General features: G+C 35.7%; 1 protein-coding gene across 2 annotated transcripts in view; it reads left to right on the top strand.

Moving 5' to 3' along the window:
• The window catches only part of Kdm3 (Lysine demethylase 3), a 170,836-nt gene that overhangs the window by 78,168 nt on the left and 67,583 nt on the right, over nt 1-25,085 (top strand). For both annotated transcript variants that reach the window (XM_076119537.1, XM_076119538.1), the window contains one exon: nt 5,713-5,827. In XM_076119537.1, coding sequence (XP_075975652.1) covers nt 5,713-5,827 — 115 coding nt within the window. The remainder of the gene's footprint in view (nt 1-5,712; nt 5,828-25,085) is intronic.

Genomic DNA, 25,085 nt, shown 5'->3' on the forward strand with positions numbered 1-25,085 from the left:
TACATATATCTGGCTTTACTCTACATTATTTTAATGGTATTTACGAAAGACCCAATCGCTTTCTTTAAGCCAATTTTGTACCCATAACGCTTCTAGACGTTTGAATAGGGTGAATGAACCACTTTCGGGTGCGATAAAACGATTTTTGTAGGGACCGGTCTTTGAAAATTCACTTAATGGTTCATATACATAGGAAATTGAGCAAGGCTTCGCCTTTTATGTACCGAGTTGGTCATAATCGTGAATTGGGGCTGTTACGTCGTGGTTTATGCCCCGTTATAGAAACGTCGTTAGCTAGAGATCCTTGTAGGTCGGTAGCTCACCGCTTGCCTTTCGAGGGCAAGTAGAACGGACGGCATTAGAGCGAGATACGTGGCTATAACTGCTGAAAGCTACAACCAGCTGTTAACATAGTGCATATTAAAATGAAACGCTGCCAGCTTTCCAGCTCCATAATAGACTGTGTTATTTCAAAACTGACCAGTTTCCTTATAACCCAAACGATTTCATTACGTAAAGCGATTTTTTAATACGCTGCTTTAGAATTGAATTGATTCAGTCACCACACCTTTTGAGCATTTTCGAAGTCGATATCAGAGTAAATTGGTGTACCTATACGTATACATGTGGCATTAATTGCTTCTACTATTGCTTAGTTTATTGCAATTGCTGTGGAGGCAATTTGTATGGCGGCCGTTCGAATGCGACCGTATCGAATTCCGATTCGTTCTAATATACAGTCTGCCAGTAATTGCTTGTTAATATCTAAATACTAACGAGTTTTTTGGCCTGTTTACTATTTTGTTTTGTGTGCTCGCCGGCAAATATCGAATACCGGTATATAGGTAATATTAAAATATGATAAACAATATACATTTCAATATCGGATATGTGTAAAATGCAGTGTATGTATTGAAAAGCTTTTACAAAATGTATTTGTACACTTTTGAATACAAATGGTATTAAATTGACTCGCAAATATTACGCCACATATTTTCGGAGGCGTGTATATTAAAATTTTCATTGAGTCCATCATGAATATCAACGGAAATATTTCATTTATTAAAATATTTTCTGAGTAAATACAATTTGGATGTCTAACAGAATAAATGATTTCAGTTTGCAATCAACTCACTGTTTACAAGGTACTCGGCAACCAAATTATAATTACTGAGGGTTAAAAATGGTAGCTAACCCTCGTGTGAAATCTCATTAAAGCGAAAGATGGTTTTGATCTGTCACGCACAGCGTGCCTACAGGATTGCGATAAAGGGTAGAGGGTCTATCGCCCGTCCCCGGGGTGAATGCCTCCTAAAGGATGATACGACATAAAATACACCGTTCGCTTTTATGAGGAGCTGTGCCAAGTGAAATGTGTTTATTTGAAGCTATAGATTACAAGGTCTCGCAGTTTTTTCTATAGCATTGTAGGAAATTTACGATGCGAGATCTTTATCTATTTCGATCTTAAAGATTCAATAACCCCCGAGAGTTCAATATTATTTATGACTTAGACAAAACATTTTCGTTGCACTATGAAATGAATCTGCTCTATTCACCAGACACGAAAATAATACTTACCGTATATTATGTTGTCGTATTTGTAGTCGTCTACTTATTGAAGTATGTAAACCGTACGACAATTAGACATACCTAATAATTTACTTTTAAATACATTCTCAAAGCGACGGTTACGCCATATTCTGTGGTTATCCTGTAATTCCTATTCTATAATACCCAACTAGTGACGGTATATTGACCTCGCAAAATACCTTACCGAATACCTAAATTATTGTTTATTAAAAACATCAAAATGTTCATAATAAAACAGTTATTTTATGTTCGATATTATCGTTGAATGGTTTTCAAACATGACGGGGTTAACAGCACTCATACGGAAAACGTTATGGAGACTTGCCAAATATTTAAAGAAATTCTGTGGAAAAAAATCACATTAATTTTTTTCAAGCTTCGTGTATACTGTGCTGATCTCAGACTATGAATAGAAAATGCGTTAGCGGACGTTAATGGGGCCTATTATAGATTACCGAGTCAATACAGACCACCCACGGAGATATGAAAACACATGCGTCGACCATTTTTGACCCGACTTTAAGTAAATGTACAAAAAGTGCTATGTAAATAAACAATACTGGCTGCCCATAATAGTTGTTTTTGTAATTAGTTACACTTTCATGTCAAACATTCAATTATATCCCTAATTAATGTTTCGGAATTGCGTGTGCCCGTGGCGTATCTGACACGCTTGAATTAAATTTTATGGAAAATTATAGTATAGTGGAATTTGGAATAGTAATCTAGGATTTGTGAAAAATATGGGTAACCGCAGTCCATTAGTCTTCATAAAAGGAAGTGTTTTAACAGAAAGTCTTTCAAACAAGCAGCATGGAAAGAATTGATAATAAAACAAACAAATTGCAAAATATATTTTAAATGTTCTTTCAACGAGGATATTTAGAAATTATCCTGAACAAGTCCTGCTTCACACACGAAAACACTTAAGACTATTAGCATAGAGTAAGAAGTGTAACGCAAAGTATGCATTTCTTGTGCAAGTAAGCCATGGCCTAGTTCCCCGCGCATTGCGTAGGTCAGTCATGAACTCATGAGTAGCGTGCGCCCACACTTTCTCCTTAATGTACCATTTCACTTTCACTCGCCGATCGACATTTTAGTGCCATTTTTCGAAGCATTTTTAATTTACAAATTCAATTTGCCAATTGCCACGTTTTTATTTTTAAGAAGATAAAAAAGCGTAATTGCTTCCTAACAAAGCTGGCGGAAATGATTGAGGTGTGCAAAAAATGACGTGATCGTGAACGGTAATTAAAACATAATTAATCTTAAAACAAAAAGTGCCAAGCATAATGAACAAAGAAATCGCCTGGATACGCCAGTCCACGGTAAATATACGAGTATATTATATATGAAACGTATACAGACAACCTGTAATTATTATATTCCTTTAATTCTAAGCTTTGATCTAAGAACATAATGTTCCCCTCACCCTACACATAGCCACTAAGATTAATATTTCAGAACACATAAATAGGAACTGGCTTTATTTTTGACAAATTACATAATAAATTGTATTATACATGCCCTCTATTTGCGTTTCAAACAATCCTAGATAGGTAAGAAAATTGTGTTCAATTATTGATTCGACACACGTCTTACAACGCATCGTAATACTTATATTAGTTTCTTTGTATGGCTTATCACGTAACAAAAGTGGCGTATTATAAAGAACAAAAGTCAATATTAAACAGAACTAAATGACTCAACTTTCCCCGCACGTTCAGTACGAATGCAAAGTTTTAATTAACGTTTAAAAAACTTTCTATTCATATACAAAAGTTTCAGCGCGTGTTGATTGTTTGAATCTCGAGACTTAATTGATGTAATTCTGAAGTTTGATCATTTCAATTGTTACTTTTAAGTAACGACATATTTGTTTAGTTTGCTGTTTACCTTTGATATAGAAATAGCAGTAGCTTAGCAAAATAATTGTGCTTTAAACTCCAAAAACAATAAAAAATGCTGATGAGTTGGATTTCACCCTACGTCTGCTGATCGAGTCATTTAACTCGCACGAGGGAATTTCATTCGGTCCAGAATAGCCAATACCGACGTCATTTACCTTCTGGGTATATGCACGCTTAGTTCATTTTACCTATGTGTAGATTAATTACTTGCTGGTCGTGTACTATGCGTCATGAACGCTACAAAGTTATTGGAGGTACGTAAAACTAAGCCAACAATGCTCCCTCGATCCATACAAACAGGTTGTTTGTCAATTTCCCGATGACGCAGCGCGTTGTCAAAGCATAGTGCTCGCTTGTGCACATAAACAGTTCAGTCGCGACCGACGACTGCCCTCCACACCCCACTTGCCCCCGCAGCAGGGAGAACACCCACCGCCTCCACTGCCCCATTTTTCACGAGTACTTAGCATGTCGTGGTCTGCACCCCAACCCCGCCTCCCTCAAGTTTCGCATGTTTATGCCATAAATTTTTGTTATGACAACACACGGTCAGCTGAGCCATACATGCGTTATTTATTCTGTGTATAAGACATTGTGTTATGTTTCAGCGAAACATGACATTTTGGCTTCGTTCTGTTCAGTGATTTCAATTACGTATTCATTTTATGAACTTTCTGAAATATTTACGTTATTATTACGGCTTTTATTTGAGTTCGTAACTAGATATCTTTACGCTTGGTGTTTCATTAATTAAAATACAAAATCGCTTTAGAGACTACTCGTCCGCTGTTCTGCTTCGAGGCCGGTGTTTTATTAAATATCCTGTTTCGCTTCTTGACACCGTGATTTATTGACTTCTTCCCTATTTTATTAGGATGTTCGTATTTTATTCAAAAGAAGAGCTTGTTTGATTCAATTTCTTTAAATTTTATTGTCAACCGGGGAGAAGTCTGTGTGGGAATAGAATCTGAAGACCAAGCTTTGAGGCCTTTGGTCGTGGCTTAAACACAATTAGGTATAGTTCACAATTAGGTGTAAACAATACGCAATAAAATAGAATTTAAACTATGCAGTTGTATTGTTGATGGATTTAGTGAGCGATTATCGATTATCAATCAGTATTAGTGCATAACAGTGAACGGGCGGCTGGTATTCCGCCCAGTCAGCGCAATAACCGCTGTCGAGGTGCGCCGCTGACTCGGCAATACGCGCGGGTCTTGCCGACTCGGCCGTGACTCAGCATGAGCCGACACGGAGCGCCATGAGTCATGACTCGACGTAATTCGGACTGGGATCGCCCGCCGTCAGCCGAAATAAGTGGATTGCTGCTTCACGACTGAATGATTCCATTTTATAGGGCGCTCTGATGTCATTACTTCATGCTTACGTTCTATTAATTCCTTCTGAGAATCTTTCGTTCAAAACACGGTTTGTTCGATTGTGCAATATCTTCCTTTAAGTTACATGAAGCTTGAAGCCTCTAGATTACGATTGTAAAGAACGATGGAAATTTGAAGGTGGCCTGAATTGCGTTTTGATGAGAGAAACGATTTTTTTGCAATTTGAGACCCACGAAGAATGTCTGAGAGATCACTGGGACCGTTTTCCCATTGTTTGATCCGTTTGGTTTTTGGTATCGCCTAAAATGCGTCGTAAAATATCTAATAATCTCCGGCCAAACAAAATATTAAGCTGATACGTCCTACTAAACCGTAGATGACATGTGAATCTGTTCTGTTTCCAATAACCATAAAGTTAGGAGTTTATATTAAGGCAGTCCTTAGTAATTTATAAATACAAAGTTCATTAAAATATGTATACGAGGCCCACGCGTTTTAACGTCAAAGATACGAGGGGTTTCAAATTAACGTTGTGCCCGGAACACAAAGCGCTTTGTTTGGTTACACCAAGTTCATTATTAAAACAAACGGAATAGGCACTTTCTTATTTGCATTCAAGCACAAAATCGTGACTCGTCTATTTTATAATACTGATAAACTAAAATTTAAAATCTCTAAACGTATAACAAATTACGATACGGTCAGGCAACGTAAAAAGGCGAAAGGCTAAAGATTAGACAGGTTTCGAAAGAAATCTACAGCCGTAAATATTGTAAAACATTCTTAACCTTGTCGTTAGTTTTTTATCTGTTTAAGAATAAGTTTGTGTCGGAATCTGGTTTACTGACGATTTGTTTTGTTTTCAGAGAATTGAACGCGAGACGACAAAAAGTCCGGCGACTACTGGAGGCAGGAAGAAGTCAGCTGCCGTGAGGAGTAACGGCCAAATCGCACCGACAGAGCCACCGCCACAACCTGCAGGTAAACGAAACTTTTTTGCTCCCCCACATAACAATCCTCTTTTGTTCATCATAGAAACTTGCCAAGATTAGAAGAAAACAATAAAAGCCAAATTTTATAGCGCTGTTGCTTGCTAATTTAAAAGAGTGATATGAATATAGACGAACACGTCATAAAACAAACGATTTTGTAGTGAAAGTTATTTGATTGATCACCAGTAACACTCACGGGCATTATTTGAAAGCCAATCCCAAATTTGCTCTTTTGATCTGGCCAGTCTTAAAAGGTTAGGTCATTTGGAACACATGAATTTATGAGGAAAGTTAATGAATGGTGATAAATTAAAAGAGTGAGTTAATGACATAATATATCCGGGAGTTACTGTTTAAATTTACTTTAACCGCATGCATAACTTCGGAATTAGCGATCAGTTGACTTAGATACGAATAAACAAAACTGCAAGCATGCATATTTTCTCTTGTTATATACATATATCAGTTTTAGTAAAAAGATCTCTTTAATTAGGTATATTAGGTTCCATAATATTCTTTCCAATTAAGGAAATGAATCTCTGGAACAGACACTACTATAAGAATACTACAGAATCGAATTAAAAACATAGTACTACAGGTTTAAGGGTTCTTCAGTACGTAATGTATGCAAGCGCATACGCAGACGTTTTACAAAATATTCGACGAGCTATTCGAACTCTACGCTTAATCGAATGGAATTCAAGGCATTCAGGTGTGCTGACTGTTAGCCGTGACCATTCCGTTTGTAAATTCTGAATTGAATGTAGTATTCACAGAAGCTTTCGTTTAAATTGGAATTTATTTGTACTAAAAGAATGCCTCAAAACTTAACCCAAGCGCAAGCCTTTGGAAAGTTAAAATAGTTGGTCTGGTTGCCTTAAGAGGTATTTGTGTTTGTCTTAACTTTTATGCGGCATATTTCTTTGTATAAGTCTTAGTTTTGTATTGGCATCCATGAACGCTTTTACAGTGTTTTTACTAAGTTTAAATAACCAAATAAGATATTATACTGCCATCGTTATATCTTAACAAGGGCATGTATGAATTCGCATCGTGTTAAAAGTTAGAATCAGAATAAAAATGTCTACATAACTCTCTGACTTTGAAATATGAGTTCAGATAAGTTTTTGGGTCAGTATAAATTGTAGGTCGTTTCACCGTCGTCTTTGGGTATATCCTTGTGAATATATAGATAAGCGTGTCTCAAATTTTACGGCTTTTACTCCATACGTTGGCGCTTCGCCAGTCGACGACTATAAACGGGTTACTTAAACTTAAATAGTACATTCTCCCACAGCTGGGTTATGTGCAGCCGAGCGCTATCTCATGAAATGTACACTGCAAATATTGAGTTTCCAAACTAGTTCAAATGTAAATTGAACGAAACTTCCGATGCTTCAAGTGTATTACTGTTCTTCTGAGGTCGCAAGAAAAACTCACAACTGTAAAACGAAATGTTCTATTTACATACAACAAATTCCTTATAAAGTATGTTTCAAGAAAATGAATCTCTGAAAACCACGAGACATTTTCTTACCAAACAAAGTCATTTTAAAGCGAAACAAATATAGTCAGATCATAAGTTTAGCCAACGTAAATTACGAACGTTTTTGAACCTGTATAAATATTAATCATTGCGATTTATTGTCTGCAGTTGAAACAGTTTCAGTGTAAAAATAGTAGCCACATTAATAGATGTGTGTTCGTAAGGTAATAAATATAAGATGTACATTTTCCCCATACTTCCTCCGCTAATGGATGATCTCACTTCGTGTTTTGACTGCACCTAAGATTGATGACAGCTATTTGCAATAGAATGATTTACTCTCCAATACTTTCCGGATCCTTCGGGACTTCACTGCCGACCTAATCTGTCGATAAAGTGATTTTTACACGTAATGTGTGACACGTACATACACAAAGAACAGTTTTAACTCGCAAATTGCTCAGAGAGACTCCATTATGTTCTGTATTTAGGATTAATATATTTCTATAAATACTACTGCGTACTAATAGAAACGGCGATAATTCTTCGAAAACCATAAGCGTACTTGAAAAAATATTTTACCGCTTCAAAGGAACACGATATCAGATAATAAATGTGTATGCAAAAATAACTGTCTTACCATGTACAAAGCTCTGCGAGTTTCTAGACTCTAGTCTGAAAAGACTATAAATGTTTACTTGATATAAGTAACAAAAGAATATTTTATAATGCTAAATTCTTGATGGGTGTGAATTTCCTGAATCTAATTACATATTATCTTTGTTTCCCCCGTGTATGGGAAAAGTCCTTTGTTAAATGTTAGGTATATTATGACCGATGTAGAGTGATTAAAGTAAATATTTATGAGAGTTACTTGTTAGTTTTATTTGTAAACTTTTGTCTTCTATACTTTATAAAATATTCGTTGGGAATTAATGGGAATATTATAAAAATAGCGAGTTATAATGCACAGATAATTATGTAAGTGCGATTTTCCTAAATGGACTTAAATGAATTATGTTATTGCTTGCTTTGTTAATTCAATTTCTTATTCACAGGGAGTCACAAAGTCACAACCCCATCAACGCTTAGGAATCTTTTGTTTAACTTTCAATGCGTTTAAAATCCATTTACTCTTTACAGTAAGTTAATGTTTAACTTCAATTCCCACTGAAACAAAAAGAGTTAAAAGGAAAATTAAATAGGAAACAGAATTCCGCTTTGTCCGTCCAGTAGAATGTTATCCTTTGACTGAAATAATATGTCCGCGATAAAGGCAGATAAAACGTGCTTTCATTTTGTGCGACGGGTGCGAGTGACAGTCCTGTGACGTCACAGAATGGCCGCCAGCGAGTGGGGGAGGGGGTGATACATGTGAAACGTACATGTGTCATATAAATCATAGAGAACTGCGTCGTAGTATTTGCATGTGGTTTGGTTAGATAGCAGCATAGCAGGGCCACCACGTGCCACTTTTATTTAATACCAAATCGCAGATGTATCACGTTCATATTTTATGTTGTTTAAAACTTTATGATTGAATTTTATTTGGTTCAAAATGTATTGTTAATTAGTGGCATTATTGAGCTAAACTTCTCATACAACTGATGGACTTGTATGCAATCAGTTACATTTTATCACAGATTTCAAACTAACCTTCGAGAATCCAAATTGATCGACTTTTAGACGTCACATACATATTTACGACTTATTTGAGAGAATAAAAGAGTACCGTTGATTATTCCTTGAATAATTCAAAGTAGGTGTATTAAATTTGGTTGCCCTCGTCCGTCGTATTACCATAATAAAGAGTTGGAATCTAGCATCTAATATCGTTGGTAGTAAACGGGTCTGGTGATTTTCATACTTTGCCTCGTGATTTCTAAAGCCGTTCCGACAATTTATTGAACGATTCACTTTTTAATCTTATATATTACGTTCTCATGTTTATTAAAACAGAACACGTTCAATCTCAACTGAATTTTCATAACAAATCTACTTTCAGAAATAAATTTACATTCATGTATTTTTTATACAATCCATGTATTTGTTTATGTATTTTCAGAAACGTTGATGTAAGTTTAGTCCGAGGGCAGTGTGTTCATATGTACATATGTATTCATTCGGTAGCTAACTTTATATTGGCTCGGAGCTCCGGAGTTGTGAACAAGCTTGGGCTTGGAACAAATATTGCTCGAATCGTTGAAACTTTGTTCGCATTGTTGTTCGCCCCAAGTTCGGTCACTTTCGTTCAGCGTGTCGCGACCTGCCCCATCGGCCGGCGCGCCCGGCGCTCGAGACTCGACCAACTTTTGAATGTGAAACTAGTTAAGTTTCCAAGGTTGCTACCAACTTGAGTCGCTACCGTCCGCGCCGTTTGGAAAACAATACCGTTTTACATAATTGAGAATGTTTACTGATTTGCTTATATGGAAAAACCAATGTATATTTAACAAGTCACGTTTGGTAGCCGTACATCGTTCCAAAAACGTCGAGAAGTTTGCACGACATACTTCGGTAAAGTCGATTTTATACGGTGCCATTACTCTGTGAAGTACATTTCTGATTTTATTGTGCTTTGTGAGTTTAACCTTCTATTGTAGTTGATACAATCAAATACAGAAACGTTATTCGACAGCATTATCGATAAAGTACATAACCTGAGTTCCTTCCTATAAATGTAAATTTCATTATTATCTGCTATTTGCAGTCATTAAAACGTTGGGGAATGCTGGGTTATTAAATTAAATAATAACCGCTTATATGACCACTACAAATTAAATAACACATGATGACATTATGTGCATCGAAGACCAATCACATTCAATATGTGATGTTAATATCCTAAACATATTTGCTCAAATTATGATAAGTCAAACTAAACAATTCGGCCAAACTCGTTCATGTGAATTCATTTGTTAGAGACTTACAAATGATTCAGGCGAATAGTAACGTGATAGGCAATACTGGGAAAGCTATCAACAGTATTCCTCTACAAATACATATGCTATGTTGTGTATTCACAAAGCGACGTGGAAGCGACAGTCCTTTGTGTCAGTTAACGGAATTCGGATATTGGATAAGCTTCCGCGGTGGAGCCCTGTTTGTTTACCTAACAATTTGATTTTAATTGGTTTCGGTGGCTACCACCGTGCCGTGTTTGTGTCCTGAATCGTGCCAGTTTAAAATCCATACACTCAATTATCGTACTCAACTCATAGTTCTGTGTTTATGTTGATAATTGCTGTTTGGGTACACTTGTTTAATTATTGTGTTGGTGGAAAATGTTCTATATAAATCATATACTAGTGATAAAAACCGAATCCCGATGGCAACGGCCGCTTATTGAACTGCCAGTAATTACTCGTTACGAGATAACGATCGATAACCGTACATAATTCTACTAATTGTATGGCATGTCTGAGATATTAACCAGCGATAATTCAATGTGCAGATATTAATAATGTACATTAGTTAACCCAACGTCATGTCTCGTCTAATACAAGTCCTTTGACGTTGTGTAACGATGTTTCGCTAGGGTTGCCGCGAGAATACGCATATTAATTGAATACATTAACCTTTATATGAACATGTTTTTGCTCACATTAGAAAGCAAACAAATATAACGTCCTACTCAGAAATGCTCTGTCATCTATCATGTTAAATTTATCTTTGATTACAATATATTAAACTGCTCGGTTTCTATTTAAAGTCCACTCGTATTTAAATTGCAAATTAAGAAGATAGTCAGAAGGCGAGTGAGGCAAATTTTATCGCATTGACAGATTTATACAATCTTGGTATTTGGTAACGAAGTAATCTGCATTCCGACAGCAGAGCATCACAAATTTTGCGTGCACACCCGAGGCGCGTCATGTAGTTAGCATAACTTTACATATTTACCTTTAAATGCTAAACGCTACACTCCGACTGTGGTATGTCTACTGTTTTCATCCTAAATATACATATATTCTTCTACATTATGTAAATTTGTTACATACGAATTTCCTTGAATCCATAAAATTAAAACACGACACTCATTTTAATCTTAAGATTAAGATATGCTAACAAGCGGTACCCAAAACGCTTTATTCGTGACCCAAATACAGATGTTATAACTGTGAAGTTATTATGCAATTCGTGTATGTACGAACCTTATCACGCTTAAGTGCAAAATGCTGTAGTCAATAATAAAACATACTTAAGGCAGCCCCTTTACATGTGAATATTATATGAGTTTAGGAAACCGGGCGTACATTAATACACATTATGCCCCTTTATCATACTTTGCTTCCCCCACTGCCCTTGTAAAGTTGGAATAAAAATAACAATATTAAATTTGCATGCCGACGAAACTGGCTGAGGCACGCGACGAGCCCTCCCCGGGGCCAGAGGGTGGGATGGGGTGAGACGGGGGCGAGCAGGGAATTGTGACACGTCAAGCGCACGTTTTGTGGGGTGGCGCGTTAGAAATTCGTGCAGGAATGCACTGTCACCCCAATCTTTGCTCAATAATAACCACCTGACTAAAATGACGCGAACTCCACTCAACGCAGTAGGGTGGAATGATGTAATCTTCTTTACAAGGACTTAATTGTTTCCATAGCTTCAAAGAGAAAGTTTTTTGTAAAGGTCTGCTTTTTACCATTGTATACATGTGACAATCGCAAGAATTTGGGACAAAAATAAGTTCTTGTTGAAATAACCGTCAACGTTTACGTATAAGGATTTAATCAAAGCAAAATTCATATGGACCGTGAAATTGCGAGTAAATTGTGAAGGCGTATTAATTAATGTTAAATAATGAGTCACACTGTGTGTTCGCAGTGTTGTTTTGTTTTGATATAAAGCACTCGTGGCACCATGATGAAGTACACAAACGCATGACAGCCGTATCCGGCCCACAATTGCGTGAAGGTCAGTGACACGAGACGAGCCACGCGAGCGTGAGCGTGAATCAACATCAACTTAATTAGAAGAAAAGCGTCTGTCAGCAGGGGAGGGGGATCCCTTTATGCTCTACATTATAAACGAGTTCCTAATTGTTTTGTTCATAATACTTCTGCAATTATAGCCAATTTCTAGTTATTGCTTTCCTTTGACGCCTCTTTAATAGCCAAATTTGTCTATCATTAGTAAACACAGCAATTCATATTATGACGAATACCTCTTTAAAAAGTCATCAATTTTTAACTCATCGTTCATCGGATACTATACCTAGTTCAACTCTTGAATAAGAGATGGCGCCATACGTGCCTTCTTCAACATCTACAGTTCTTTTCCATTCATTTCTGCGCTAACATATTGTGTAAATCACGATATTATTGTTTATTTTTATCTCAAAATACATCGTATGGGGTAATATGATTTTATTATTTCAAGATTTTCAATAAAAAGCTGGGTCGAAATGAACGACAGTCTAAAAAATTATGGTAACTATATTTTCAGATCCTCAATAGACAGCCGAATGCCCTTTTTATGTTGGGTCGACCGTTATGGAAGATTTATGAGGGCGCGCCGGAGCCGGCTTTGCCCGTTCATTTAATTTTTATTGCATCGAGGTCGCGTTAAAACGTGATAGTAACGGAACGACATTAATGTAAACGCCAATTGACATACAATTATGTATACTGCATTCATTATGCGTGTTACATCACAAGACAATCTTCAATCGCGGCCACACCTCATTAACATCTATTTATGTATGAATGGGCTAATTATAATTCTCCCAGCTACATTATTAGAAACGCTCGTATAATATCCGTGTATCAATGTTTATATGCAGATTAGCGCGATTACGAGAACAATAGTCGGTGGAAATCGACACGGTGAAGAGCTCGGCACCTGCGTAAGCATAATAAATCGTTGCGGTCGTCACGTTGACGTTACGTAAAGAACAATGGCCGGCTGGGAACGCGGCCGTGAACGCGACGCGAATCCTCTACACAGAATCTATTCCATTTACTTATTCATAGCGACGTCTCAGCTTTATACAATATCGGTGTGGAATCGCAAATGGCCGGCAGTACCGTTTCCGTCCTCTGTGCCCCGCACAAACAACCATTTGCATTTTTTCGTCTGCTTTGTTCGGCGTGCGAATTATAATCATATTATTTAAAATGTTCATGACTCTTCTACAACAGTTTCTAAAACTGGTTTCTGTCAAATTTATTTATATAATGCTATTTTTTGCGACGTCTTTCATTTCTAGCCTCTCTTTTATGCAAACGACGGTCGTTTGTTTTGACTTCAGCTAAATTTCGTCAAATATTTACTCAAAGTTTATTTAATATTACTCATACGTTATGTAAAACTTAAAATAATATTCGAGTGTACATTTAAAACATCTTAAGCCGGACAGTCCTTAACACACTTGACTCGAGCGACGTTACGTTATTATGTGTACTTTCACCCCGATTTACCGTTACTTGAACTACTGAATATCTCCTGTCTCTTTCACACAAGCCACCACAATCTCGACCAACTCAGCTGTTTAATAAAATAACGAACGATCGAATTCAAAGAATTATATCTAAATCGTCTATACGTATAAATTACAAGTAAAAAATTATACAATCAGAATCCACATCTAAAAATATTGATTTCCATCCATGTAGGTAGGTACAGATAAGATATTATGTAGATAGTAGAGTGAATCAGTTGTCGCATTTGATATGTAATCCAGTTTCGGGTGATGCCGACTCATGCAGCTAAACATATTGCGTTACACTCAAATATTTAAATGTTGATGTTCAGGTGTAGTGGGTTTATTTACTCAGTATATGTTTTCGTATCTCTAAATGGCCTCGTACAGAGAGAGACAAAACTGGTAATAGCCACTGTAATGTATCTGCCTTTATTTTATGTTGTCCTCTTTGGAAATTTATTAAACGGACAGAAACGGCGCGTTTTATATGTTTATTCAGGCCGGGTATCTGGCCTCGTTTAAACAAGCTTTGAATGGAAACAAAGGTCTCCTAAATATATTCATATTGAGAACTTACATGAACTTATCTGAAAATATCTCACAGTCTATAATAGTGTTTTGATCAAAAGACTACAAAAATCGTTACGTAATACCGTACCTACCTACCTTAAAGTGCACTTTTACTATTCTATCAATAATTTAGCCTCAATTTAAACGTTGTGAAAGATACCCTAATAAGGTCATAAACGTAATAAAGCGTCAAGGCGATCCACCTCAATCGACGCAAGTTAAACAAGTGAAATCAGAGCACGATCGAACCGGACACCGAAAGGTTTTATACATTTTACAAGAGACACATAAAGAGCTCAGTGGTGGGTTATATTTCACACGTCGACGCAAATGCATTCCACACACAATTATCATGCTCCCGCTGCCGGTGGCTACTCTCGCTCCGTTATGACTTTTATTTGCCCTCCGTAGAACGCATGTCCAGTATAAACAGGTTTTGAAACCAGCTCCATAAATACGAGTAGGGCGAGGCATGCAGGCCCTATCTGGATAATCTCTCACATACATTCATCTCCCTCTAATCGCCGTAAACGGGAAGATTCATGGTACCCTTAAAGGGAATTTTGCTGTCGAATCGTAATCGGTTCCTAGAAGAATTTATCACCAGCCTTTTCGTAGAACCTGTTACGACGCGGCCGCCTTTACATTAAAGGTTTGTGCTTGCGCTTGTATTTTTATTTTAAACGTCTATCGAGTGGAATGGACCGTTAATTGGATTGGAATGCGGTCTCATCTAATTAGACAAAAGTGAGGACCCTTAAATAGTAGATTATTTTGGCTTGTAATAAATATTTCTAAATACAATTCTTCTGATTTTGCCTACATCTTACACGTTCGACTAAGAATATAAAATACGCTATAAATTATTATCTTTAATATCTATCTATTTTTACACAACCTAGTAGCTAAATGACGATGATCTTAATCCAACAAAAAATACTGACACTTATACGTAAAAAACCTCATTTTAACTCCATTTATACTTGTACATACTATGATCGTGAAATAAAGTTTTCCAAGATGGCGGCACGAGAGAATTACGTCAGCTGACGACGCGGGCGCATTAAATTGATCGTTGTGTTGATTGACGCTCAGGGTCTTTTTTGCAGTGCTGTTTAAATACAGATCTCGGCCGCCGTCAACTATGTGAAGGACATAAATAGGAAAAAAACAAACAGCTCGTTTTACAAGAGACGTTGATTATCAGTTATAGCATGACTAATGATAATGTTCATAATTAATTGAACTATGATAATTTTAATAACGTGAAGTCTAATGTTACTAGTATAATTAATGATTGCGCGTAATAAATCATAAACATTTAGTCATAATATTTGCTTTATTGTTCTACTAAAATTAGAACATGCGTTTCGATTTTATGCCTGTGTTACGTCGTAACTGGGAGTGTTGTAAACAATACATTATTAATAATGTGGAATAACGGCTCTCTTGGAAGAGTCATACATAACTCATAAAGTCATTGTTGTAAAATATCTCTTGAAGAAATTACCGTTATGTCGAGGACAATAGCCTATGATCGACATTAGTAAACTCAAATGTAATTTGCTTTAACGATTATATCATTTCTGACCACAATAAACAGTAACCTGTAATATCAAATGGTTTTTAACATCGTATAATGCTAAAATCAAATGTGATCCTAAGTAGGAAAATAATTATACAAATTATCCTCTCTCTGAATAATAATTACTAATTAAATAATAATTAAATCTTCTACCTAATTTGTACATAATGGTTACTAGTATCATGTCATGAATAAGTAGTCGTACATATGTACCTAATTTACATTGTTTTATAACATTGGGTTCTTGTAAGAAATAGTCTTCTTTAATGAAGTGATCTAACAATAACGTTTGAGTTTTTTATTTAGATAAAGTATTGAAATAAACAATACATCTCGATCTTGAATTCTTTCTAACATGTAATTAAAGCGAATTGTGCGAATACTGACCTTAACCATTAAGATACATAATTAATTCACAACATTATAATATTGAATCAGCTTTACGCGACGATGCCCACATATAGCACGAACCGGTTCTGCGATAATAGCAGCAATTACAATAACATAGTGCAATTATATTCCGTACAAGCATTTTATCATTAAACGGCTCTGCACTTGTGTATGTCGTTCTTATGCAACACAATAATGACGTTCACAACTGCGGAGGAAACTGGCATCGTTATTTTGCCACGACCATTAATTATCATAACAAACTCTTATTTTATATTCAAATATCTTTATTCATAACGCAGATTGCCAAATACCATTGATTAATGTTTATTCGCAATCATTTCGTCATGATGTTTCCTAATGTATTGAAAATATATTTGTATAAATAACAGGCGAGCTATATAAGGCATGTTTTTATGTATCTATCACTCAGTAGACTTAGATAGACTGCCTATTAATGGGAATAGAAGTGGTCTCATATTTAAATTTTAATTAAAGTTTTTATTTAGAAAATATTTAAATGCATAAGTAATAGCGTAAACATCCACGTCGTCTTTTGCTTTCATTATTCTAATTTATACAGTGGAATATTTTTGATTCACATGAGAGTTTTTCAAATTCTATTGAAGTCCTACTGGTTTGAGGATAATGGGGAAAGTGGAGTCTGAGGGAGCGACTGGAGCGATATTAACACAAAAATCTGTGAAGGGTGCACGCTGCGCAAAATGGCGGACGCGACACGCGCAGCAATGGCTGCCGGCCTTGGGTCGTACTCGCAATCAACTTATTATTCAATCTCATGTCGCGAATTGGTCCGAGGTCTGCCGGCCGTTGACCCAACCGTTCCACTCCACTCGTTGTTAACGTACTGCCCGTAGGCTGATAGATTAAATTACATAACGTAGGTATGTCATTAATTTTTCTCTTTGTTCGTGTTACTTTTTTGTTGATTGTTTTTTTTTCGATTGGCCTATGTCTTTTATTAACCGACCAGACAAAAAAGGTTGGACACGACGTGATCCGTGCTCGTAGTTATTGCTTTTTTCTTTTGTTTAACTGATAGAAATATATATCTACTGATTGATTTATTTGTTCGTTTTTGACGTGAAGAAATAAATTGATACTTCTGACCGTAATTGCTTAAATAAGCCATACAAATACTTACGTGCTGTTTTACACTATGTGAATAAAAATGTTAATCTTATCGTCTATCGGAAAATAAGCATTATATTACTTGGCATTCCAAAGGTCGTCGGTCGGCGCAGTTGACGTAAATCCGACACGGTCCGTTATGTCCTCTCAGAGAACAATAGATTGTTCGCGCTACTCGCCTAATGAGAAATGTTTGTTTTTCAGCTTCATACAATGGCTACTGCTCATTGTTGCTTTTATTATTATCTCCTTCAGTATTCCGACTTAAAAAATAATAATTGTCTACATTTTTACATCTTCCTTTTTCATTCTTTTGATTTCTTGTTTTAAATACTTAGCATTTAAATGTCCTCAACATAAAAAAGACTATTTAATGTTTTTATTGTTGGTGTACTACAAAAACTCGAATAGTATAAATAACCTGGGCACGCCAAACTGGTTGCTGCAATAAATTTTATATAACAAATACATGTACAGGTACAACTACACAATAGCTCAGAACGGGTTATAAATTGGTGGCAACATCGCTGTTTCGAACAGTCGACCTTGATTGAAGGCTCATTAGCCGTGCAGAGTCAAGACGAGCGAGACTACGCTTCGAACCGGTTTCGGTCGTGATCCCGCATGATTTATGCCTCTGCTTCACAAAGACTGTATTTTTTCACTACCCTTTCATTACCCTTTTACCCTCCTCTCCCCCGCTCCGTTTTTGTTGCGCTACCTGGTTGCTGCGGAAAAAAATATAGTGTCAGCTTTTTTCCATCGTAATAATAATACTGAGCATTCCTTTTGTAGCACATGCGGACGTGGGCACTGCTAGGAACGTGATGTGATGGCGTTGTGGCTTCATTATATTAATGGACTCGACCGGATGAATACAAAGACGGGGCCTTTAAACTTTATCGCGTGTAGAATACGTGTTCCCCGGTACAAGCGGCGTGAAATTGAATTTATGAATATGATACTGATCTTGGAACTACTAATTTACGAAGTAGAGAGGGTAAATTCATGTAAGATAGCATTGATAGTAGGTACTAGGTAATGATAGTTTTTTTAACATGCCTGGTTCTTGCGCTCCATGCAAACAGTTATTGAATTAAAATATAAAATAATCATCAGAGTAGGTACCTACTTACTTGTAATACAAGCTGTTTTAATTAACAATTAGGACGTGCATAATTCCAGCAACTGTACAAACTACAGAGGCTAAAACATAATATTTAATTTATATGTTAATAAAGTTCTTACATGTAGCTATGTAAATACTTACGAAGCTGTATTTTGTGATGTTATTCTGATAATATGTTAATTTAATAAAGATACCTGCTTTAAAATTACCTACACAAGGTAAAACTTGATAAAAATAACAATTATTTTGTTTTGAAGAGTCTACCTATTCGAATTTCTTATTAAATGTTTCACTCAATCGTCATAGATGTTCCAACGACCTTTATTTGACATTGGTGAGCTCAATCGTCCTCGCTTCGCCAGTTTTTGTTGCATATTTTTTTCTTATAATTTATTTATCAGCCGCCATTTTATATATACCACCTGCCGCGGTCGTTACCCGCACAGAAAAACTCCCCTTCTGTAACAAAAGATATTCCCAAAGTTATTCTTACTTATAATTACAGCTTACAAAGCATTTCGGGCAGAAAGCATCGTTTTTTGTCGGCTAACAAAAAACCTCCCTTAAATTCTTTGGAAAGAGGCATTCTCCTGCTTAAACATGGGACTATATGGACCTGTTTTTTGGGTGAAAAAAAAATGTAAACAATTTGCGCTGCACAAATCGGGATTTACTGTGAGATTGATGTGTTACAGAGTTTTGATGACAACAATGGGTAGAAAACGGTGATTGTATAGATAGATTTACGACTTGTATTGTGAGTGACATAGTTATAGCAGAGGTCACGATAGCGTGGGACACATACATAGACGGAACGGTTTGCTTTTCACTTGGAAGTTAGAAGCCGTCGCAAATACTAATCTCATGTTTATTTACACATCTTGCGACATGTTTACATTGTTTACGTGTCAGGAATTTACACTGCCGCGTTATCATTGCACAGACTACGTGTGTAACTTGACGATAACAGTGATAACTGGTTGACTTAGATAAAACATGTTTATTACTTTCTAGAACAAAAAATATACGAATCATGTCGATGATAAGTTGTTATCCAAGTTGATAGTATCACTGTATTATTATGTCTATGTATAGAGCTTAAACGTGATATCGAGAGGTTATCGTTAACATTAGGTGCGTTTATGTAACAAATAAATGAACAGATAATGCGAATAACTTCTCTTTCCTTGATAATGAACAACTCAAAAAGTAATTACGGCTGAATACCGCACGTATTTGTAAGCGAGAGCCGTGATTAAATTCAAGCGTCCTTTGATTCAACCGTGAGTCATGTTAAAATGTTCTGTAAATTATTTCCATTGTCAACCACACGGAAGGAAAAAGGATATAATATATAATAGATGTTTATATTTATTCGGAACCGACATTCAATTAAGTGAGGTCTTAATAACACGTTGTTATTTACACAAATAGCTTTAAAATTGATGCAGGTAAATTAAATTTTAGATTGACCTTTATTGTACTTGAAAACAAGTGGTATAAAGTAAGTTGAAACCATGTGATCAGGTTTTAAAATATGCAAGAACATTCCGGTAATATAACCACTTTTGACATTGTTTTGCCAAACTTTACAGTCTTTGATATGACCTTTGCGAACAACTGAACTAATAGCGTATTTTGGACGAATATTCTGATAGGTATCGAATTATTATTTACTAAATGTAAACAACATAACTTATATCTACATCATTATAAGGTTTATAAAAGAAAAATTACTTATTGGGTATATTATAAGACAACAATACATATCTCATCCTGTTTGACGTATCAACCAAATATATTCGTTAAAAATCATACGAATAATTTCATATGTTCATAAAGTAATACATGAATTAAAGTTAAACACTGGTGTCGTAACGTTAAAATGAAATTGGTAGTCAGAAACAAGTTTGAAATGGCTCCGCGCGCAACACAGAAGTTGAAAGTAAAAGGTTATCAGTGCACAGCTCAGTAACAAATTAAGAGTTAACAAACTTTCTCAATCAAGTGAAACATTACAGACAGTTGTCAAAGAAGTTGTAAGCGGATATAAATCTCAGTTTAGTTCGATATTGCCCGCAACTGCTCCTGCGAACTTAACAAACTTCTCAAAAGAAATGCCAAACTTTTAATGCTCTTTCCTCGGATTCTAATAATAGGGGAGAGAAACTTCGCCTTTGCGGTTCTTTATTACACTTTACATAAAATATTTCTATGAATCATTATATAACAACTTACATAACATTTGCCTTTTATATTGAAATAAATTATGATAATTTAATACCATCAAGAGTCTTATACGAGTTTTTGTTTTCGTTTGTCGAGGTTTATTATATCAGATATAAACGCGGTTTTACATTCTCGTCGTTAATTAAATGGTAAACACATGTAAAATGTGTAAATTATGCTAATACCGCTCAATTCTGTGAAGGATTTTACGATAGATAGGAACTTGTGACTAGTCGTAGTTTGTTTTGATGTAATAATAATATATTGTTAGAGTGTTTTATACGTTTAAAGCCAGTCCAATTATGGGCATTTGGGAGACACCTCATGACTTTTTATTTAAAACAAATCTCGTGCACTCAAACAAGCTTCTGTAAAAAAGACGCGGTAACGTAATCTGTTATAAATAACCAGCTCATTGAAATAAGCACTTTCTTAGTAGGAATAGTTGGGGACGTCAGTGTTTATTTAGAAACTCGATCCGCAGTGTTTGGTCCCATTAATGCGGCATGCGGGGTCTTGCCCTCTCGCGTCTCAGATCAGATGGCCGACTTCCACTAAACGAGCTAGGAGTAAGATAAGCCTTGTTATGTTTTGACTTACCATGTGACCTTTGTTTTATCACGAAATTTGACATATGATCCCAACACAGCTGGACCCCATACTGTTTCGTATTAAAGTTTTATTTCATTTTAATACGCGTAATGTTAGTTGACAACCGATAATACTATAGGCACAGCCATACACGTGTTTACTGGAGTTAAATTACTGAAACAGAAGCATAACTAATGTTTATAATATAATAAAAGTATATTCAATATTTTCTACTTTCACGGCTTAAGTAGAACTGATAAAAAGCATGGGCAAAACATACATAATAATATGTAATTCTTCTTGCTGTTGGATATAATGTAACGAAACGTTTTAATCATAATAATATGAGTACCTACAACAACATAAAATGAATAAACATTAATTCTATTAAGTAGAAACGATATTATTAGGTATAGAGGAAAATTGCACTTAATTGGGTAGGTATACAACACTGTGGAGTTACTAAGGTATACTCGACTTATTTATTTCGCTTGATGTATCGAGGCCGAGTCACAAATATTCTAAAATATTCAAGGCAAAATTGTAAATAGCTGGTTTGAATACAATGGATATTTCCGCAAAAGACTCGCGATTTGAACTACTTTAATAGCACAATATTGAAACAGGTTTGCTTTGACGAATATTTTAATAAAAACACAAGCAATTTTCGGCTACAGCTTATTTAAATATTGAAATTGTTTCAAAATCTGTTTCCATGAATTTCAATTTCTGATGTCAGTTTTATTGGGTATGTATTCGTGGTATATTCATAAACCTAGCACCTAATTTGGCGTTGCATTTCATGTAGTGGCCATGAATTTTGGTGAAAATGTCCCGTGGATAGGAGTTTCTAGATATAAAAACATTTCGCAAAATTGAGTCAAGCAAATATGTGGCTGTTATTGAATGGATTAATAACGGAAAATCTTATCGGTGTTATCAGTTGGAATCGTTCGCACATAAGTAAACATTAATGCGTTTTGTAATCAGACCACTAGATTGTTATTGTTATCAGTTCTATAAGTGCACGATATCGTGTTATCAATATCATCGCACGTCCGATAACAGCATGAGTATCCTTTTGTCGCAACGACCTGATAAAATTCTTACTTTATTATTGTCGCTTCCTATGTAACAAATATTACAATTATTAATAGTTTATCATTTTATATCCGTTGGCCTTATGATGACACAGCTATCGGACTTCCTTCGTATCTCTACAAAGTATTACGGAATAACTTAGTTGGAATTTTACTGTTTCTAAATATAGTCTCCAATTACGCTACGCTTCACAAAATACATAAAGCAAGCATGACACAATATGTGTGTTATTACGCATTGTATTGTTTCTGTATTAAACTGTGGAGTTGGCGGATTTAACCTAGTTTTATGTGCATAATCATATTATTTTAAACGTGTGTTCATATATCTTAACATGCCTGAACCTTTGTAAATAAAATCGACATGATTTTTAAACTGCCAGACTCAATTTAGGGATGCTATAAGCGTCCGGACGATAAATAAATCCATCCTCATCAGACGGCCACATGACGAGTTGTATATTTAAGTGGTCCTAGCAGAAACTGTCAACAGTCTCAATTGAAAATGATAGATGGAACATGATGGCCCATTGTCCCGTTGCTAAGAGAATGCTATACGCTAGAAAGCACGGTAGTCGTCATTCACTTTCTATGATGTAACGTTTACCGAGTGCAATATGCTTTACCGTTTACAATTTAACACTGTCTGTGCAAATTTATATATATTTGCTGTGTTAAAAATATTGTGATATTTCCCAATACATCGTCGTATAATAAAATCTGTACTAAAGTCATTATGGAGACTATATAGTTTTACAACGATACCATGACCATAAACGCCTACAAACTAATCCGGTTTAAGAACCCGAGGCAGTTACACCATCAAGAATTAACATACAAGGAACTGCAGTTTAACTGGCAATTAATTAGCGCAATGGACCGGCGGACCGTTGGGTGGAGTGACCCGAAGGAGTGGCGGTCTCATTAACCGTCGCGACGTCAGCCTCACGATTTATAGCGCTATTAAAATTCAAATTAGCGAAAGTTAATTCATTGATATATTGTGTCACTGCTCCTTGCCATTAAGCGCACGTAAATGGATCAAATATTATTGTTTATGTTTAGTTAGACAATCGAGTAATAAAATATCTTGAGCAATCTTCCTCGGTGAATGTTTTTAAGACATTAGTTACGATTTTAACTCACTTATATAGAGCAAATAGTACCGCTATTGGATAAACCTACCTATTGATCTCATTGTTATTACATATTAATTTATTATAGGAAAAATAAGCCAGAGAAAGCCTAATCGCACGATAAACCTTTCAATAAATTACTTCATAAAGGCAAATACAAGGAAATTTTGGAAGAAGAAGATTTGGAACACAACCAAAGAAAGAATACTAGGAAAAGTGAACTTTTTTTGCGCATGACTAGGTAATAATAACGCAATATATTCAAGGAAAGGTTAAAGAATATGTGTTTGCGCAGCGTAGGCATTTTCAATTTGATAGTAAATTAAATTAATTGAAAACCGGGAACTTGGCTGTGGTTATCAAGCGAGGTTATCGCAGCGGGAATGTTGGTCGACACAATTTATGTTCGTATTATTATACATATCGAATTCCGCCATATACAATAATATACACGCAACAGTATACAGTTATATTATTTACCTATATCCACGTACTTAATACGTCGACAAATAATGAGCCCACTAGTGTTCAACTTATCTGTTTATAATATTATTATTGAGTCGTTACCGTCTAACGCTGATAAGTAAGGTTAGGCAACTATATTCGGTGATTGTCCGATTTCCGAAGAACTCTATTTCTTAATACACGATAAATACTTTACCTAATGTCATGAATACTGATACGACGTGTATCTGCGATGATAAATAATTGGATTATTGAAACTGTTCGTGGAATTCGTGTCTGATACTTCCTATATTTCATATCTTATAGATGTGGATCAGATAGTGATATTCAAGTAGGTACCGATAACTTTATCGGTATTTCCCGCTTAAACCTTACGTATGCGCGATATTTCCTACTGAAATTATCTGTTCTATAAATAACAGTGATGAAATGTTTACTCGGCTACAGAGCAAATATTTATCTATTGTTCTGTTATCAAGTTGAGAAAACAAGGCCATGAATTTTCCTCAGTCTGTAAAGCCTTGACACTATTCATTTATTATTTACGTTATTTTAAAAGCATTGTATTAATTGTTTCAGGTACGATTAAAACGGCTTAATAATAATAACATCTGAAGGTAGTAAAGTTGCCGGTTTTACGGCTTGAATTATTTATTTGAGCCGTGGAGTTAAACCCCATTGTTAAGGTAAAAAACGATCGTGTTTATATCTTCTATTGTTCTGGTGGCATTATACTAACGTTTTATCTTTTACATCCGCTGTAGAAGGTATGAAGGTATTCACAAAGTCGCAGTAAGTCAGTGAATAATTATAAACAATGACTGTACGATATTTTGGGAATGTTGTCAACACATGTTGTGAACATATTTATTAGGTTGATTTATATTCCTTGCAGTAATGAGTGGTGTTCTGTAGCGAGGTCGTCCACGCCATGGCTCGTAGTGCGAGCCGCGTTGAGAATTAATTTCCCATGGGGCTCGTTCATTG

Source organism: Anticarsia gemmatalis, chromosome 10 (assembly GCF_050436995.1).
Source record: "Anticarsia gemmatalis isolate Benzon Research Colony breed Stoneville strain chromosome 10, ilAntGemm2 primary, whole genome shotgun sequence".
Lineage (NCBI taxonomy): Eukaryota > Metazoa > Arthropoda > Insecta > Lepidoptera > Erebidae > Anticarsia > Anticarsia gemmatalis.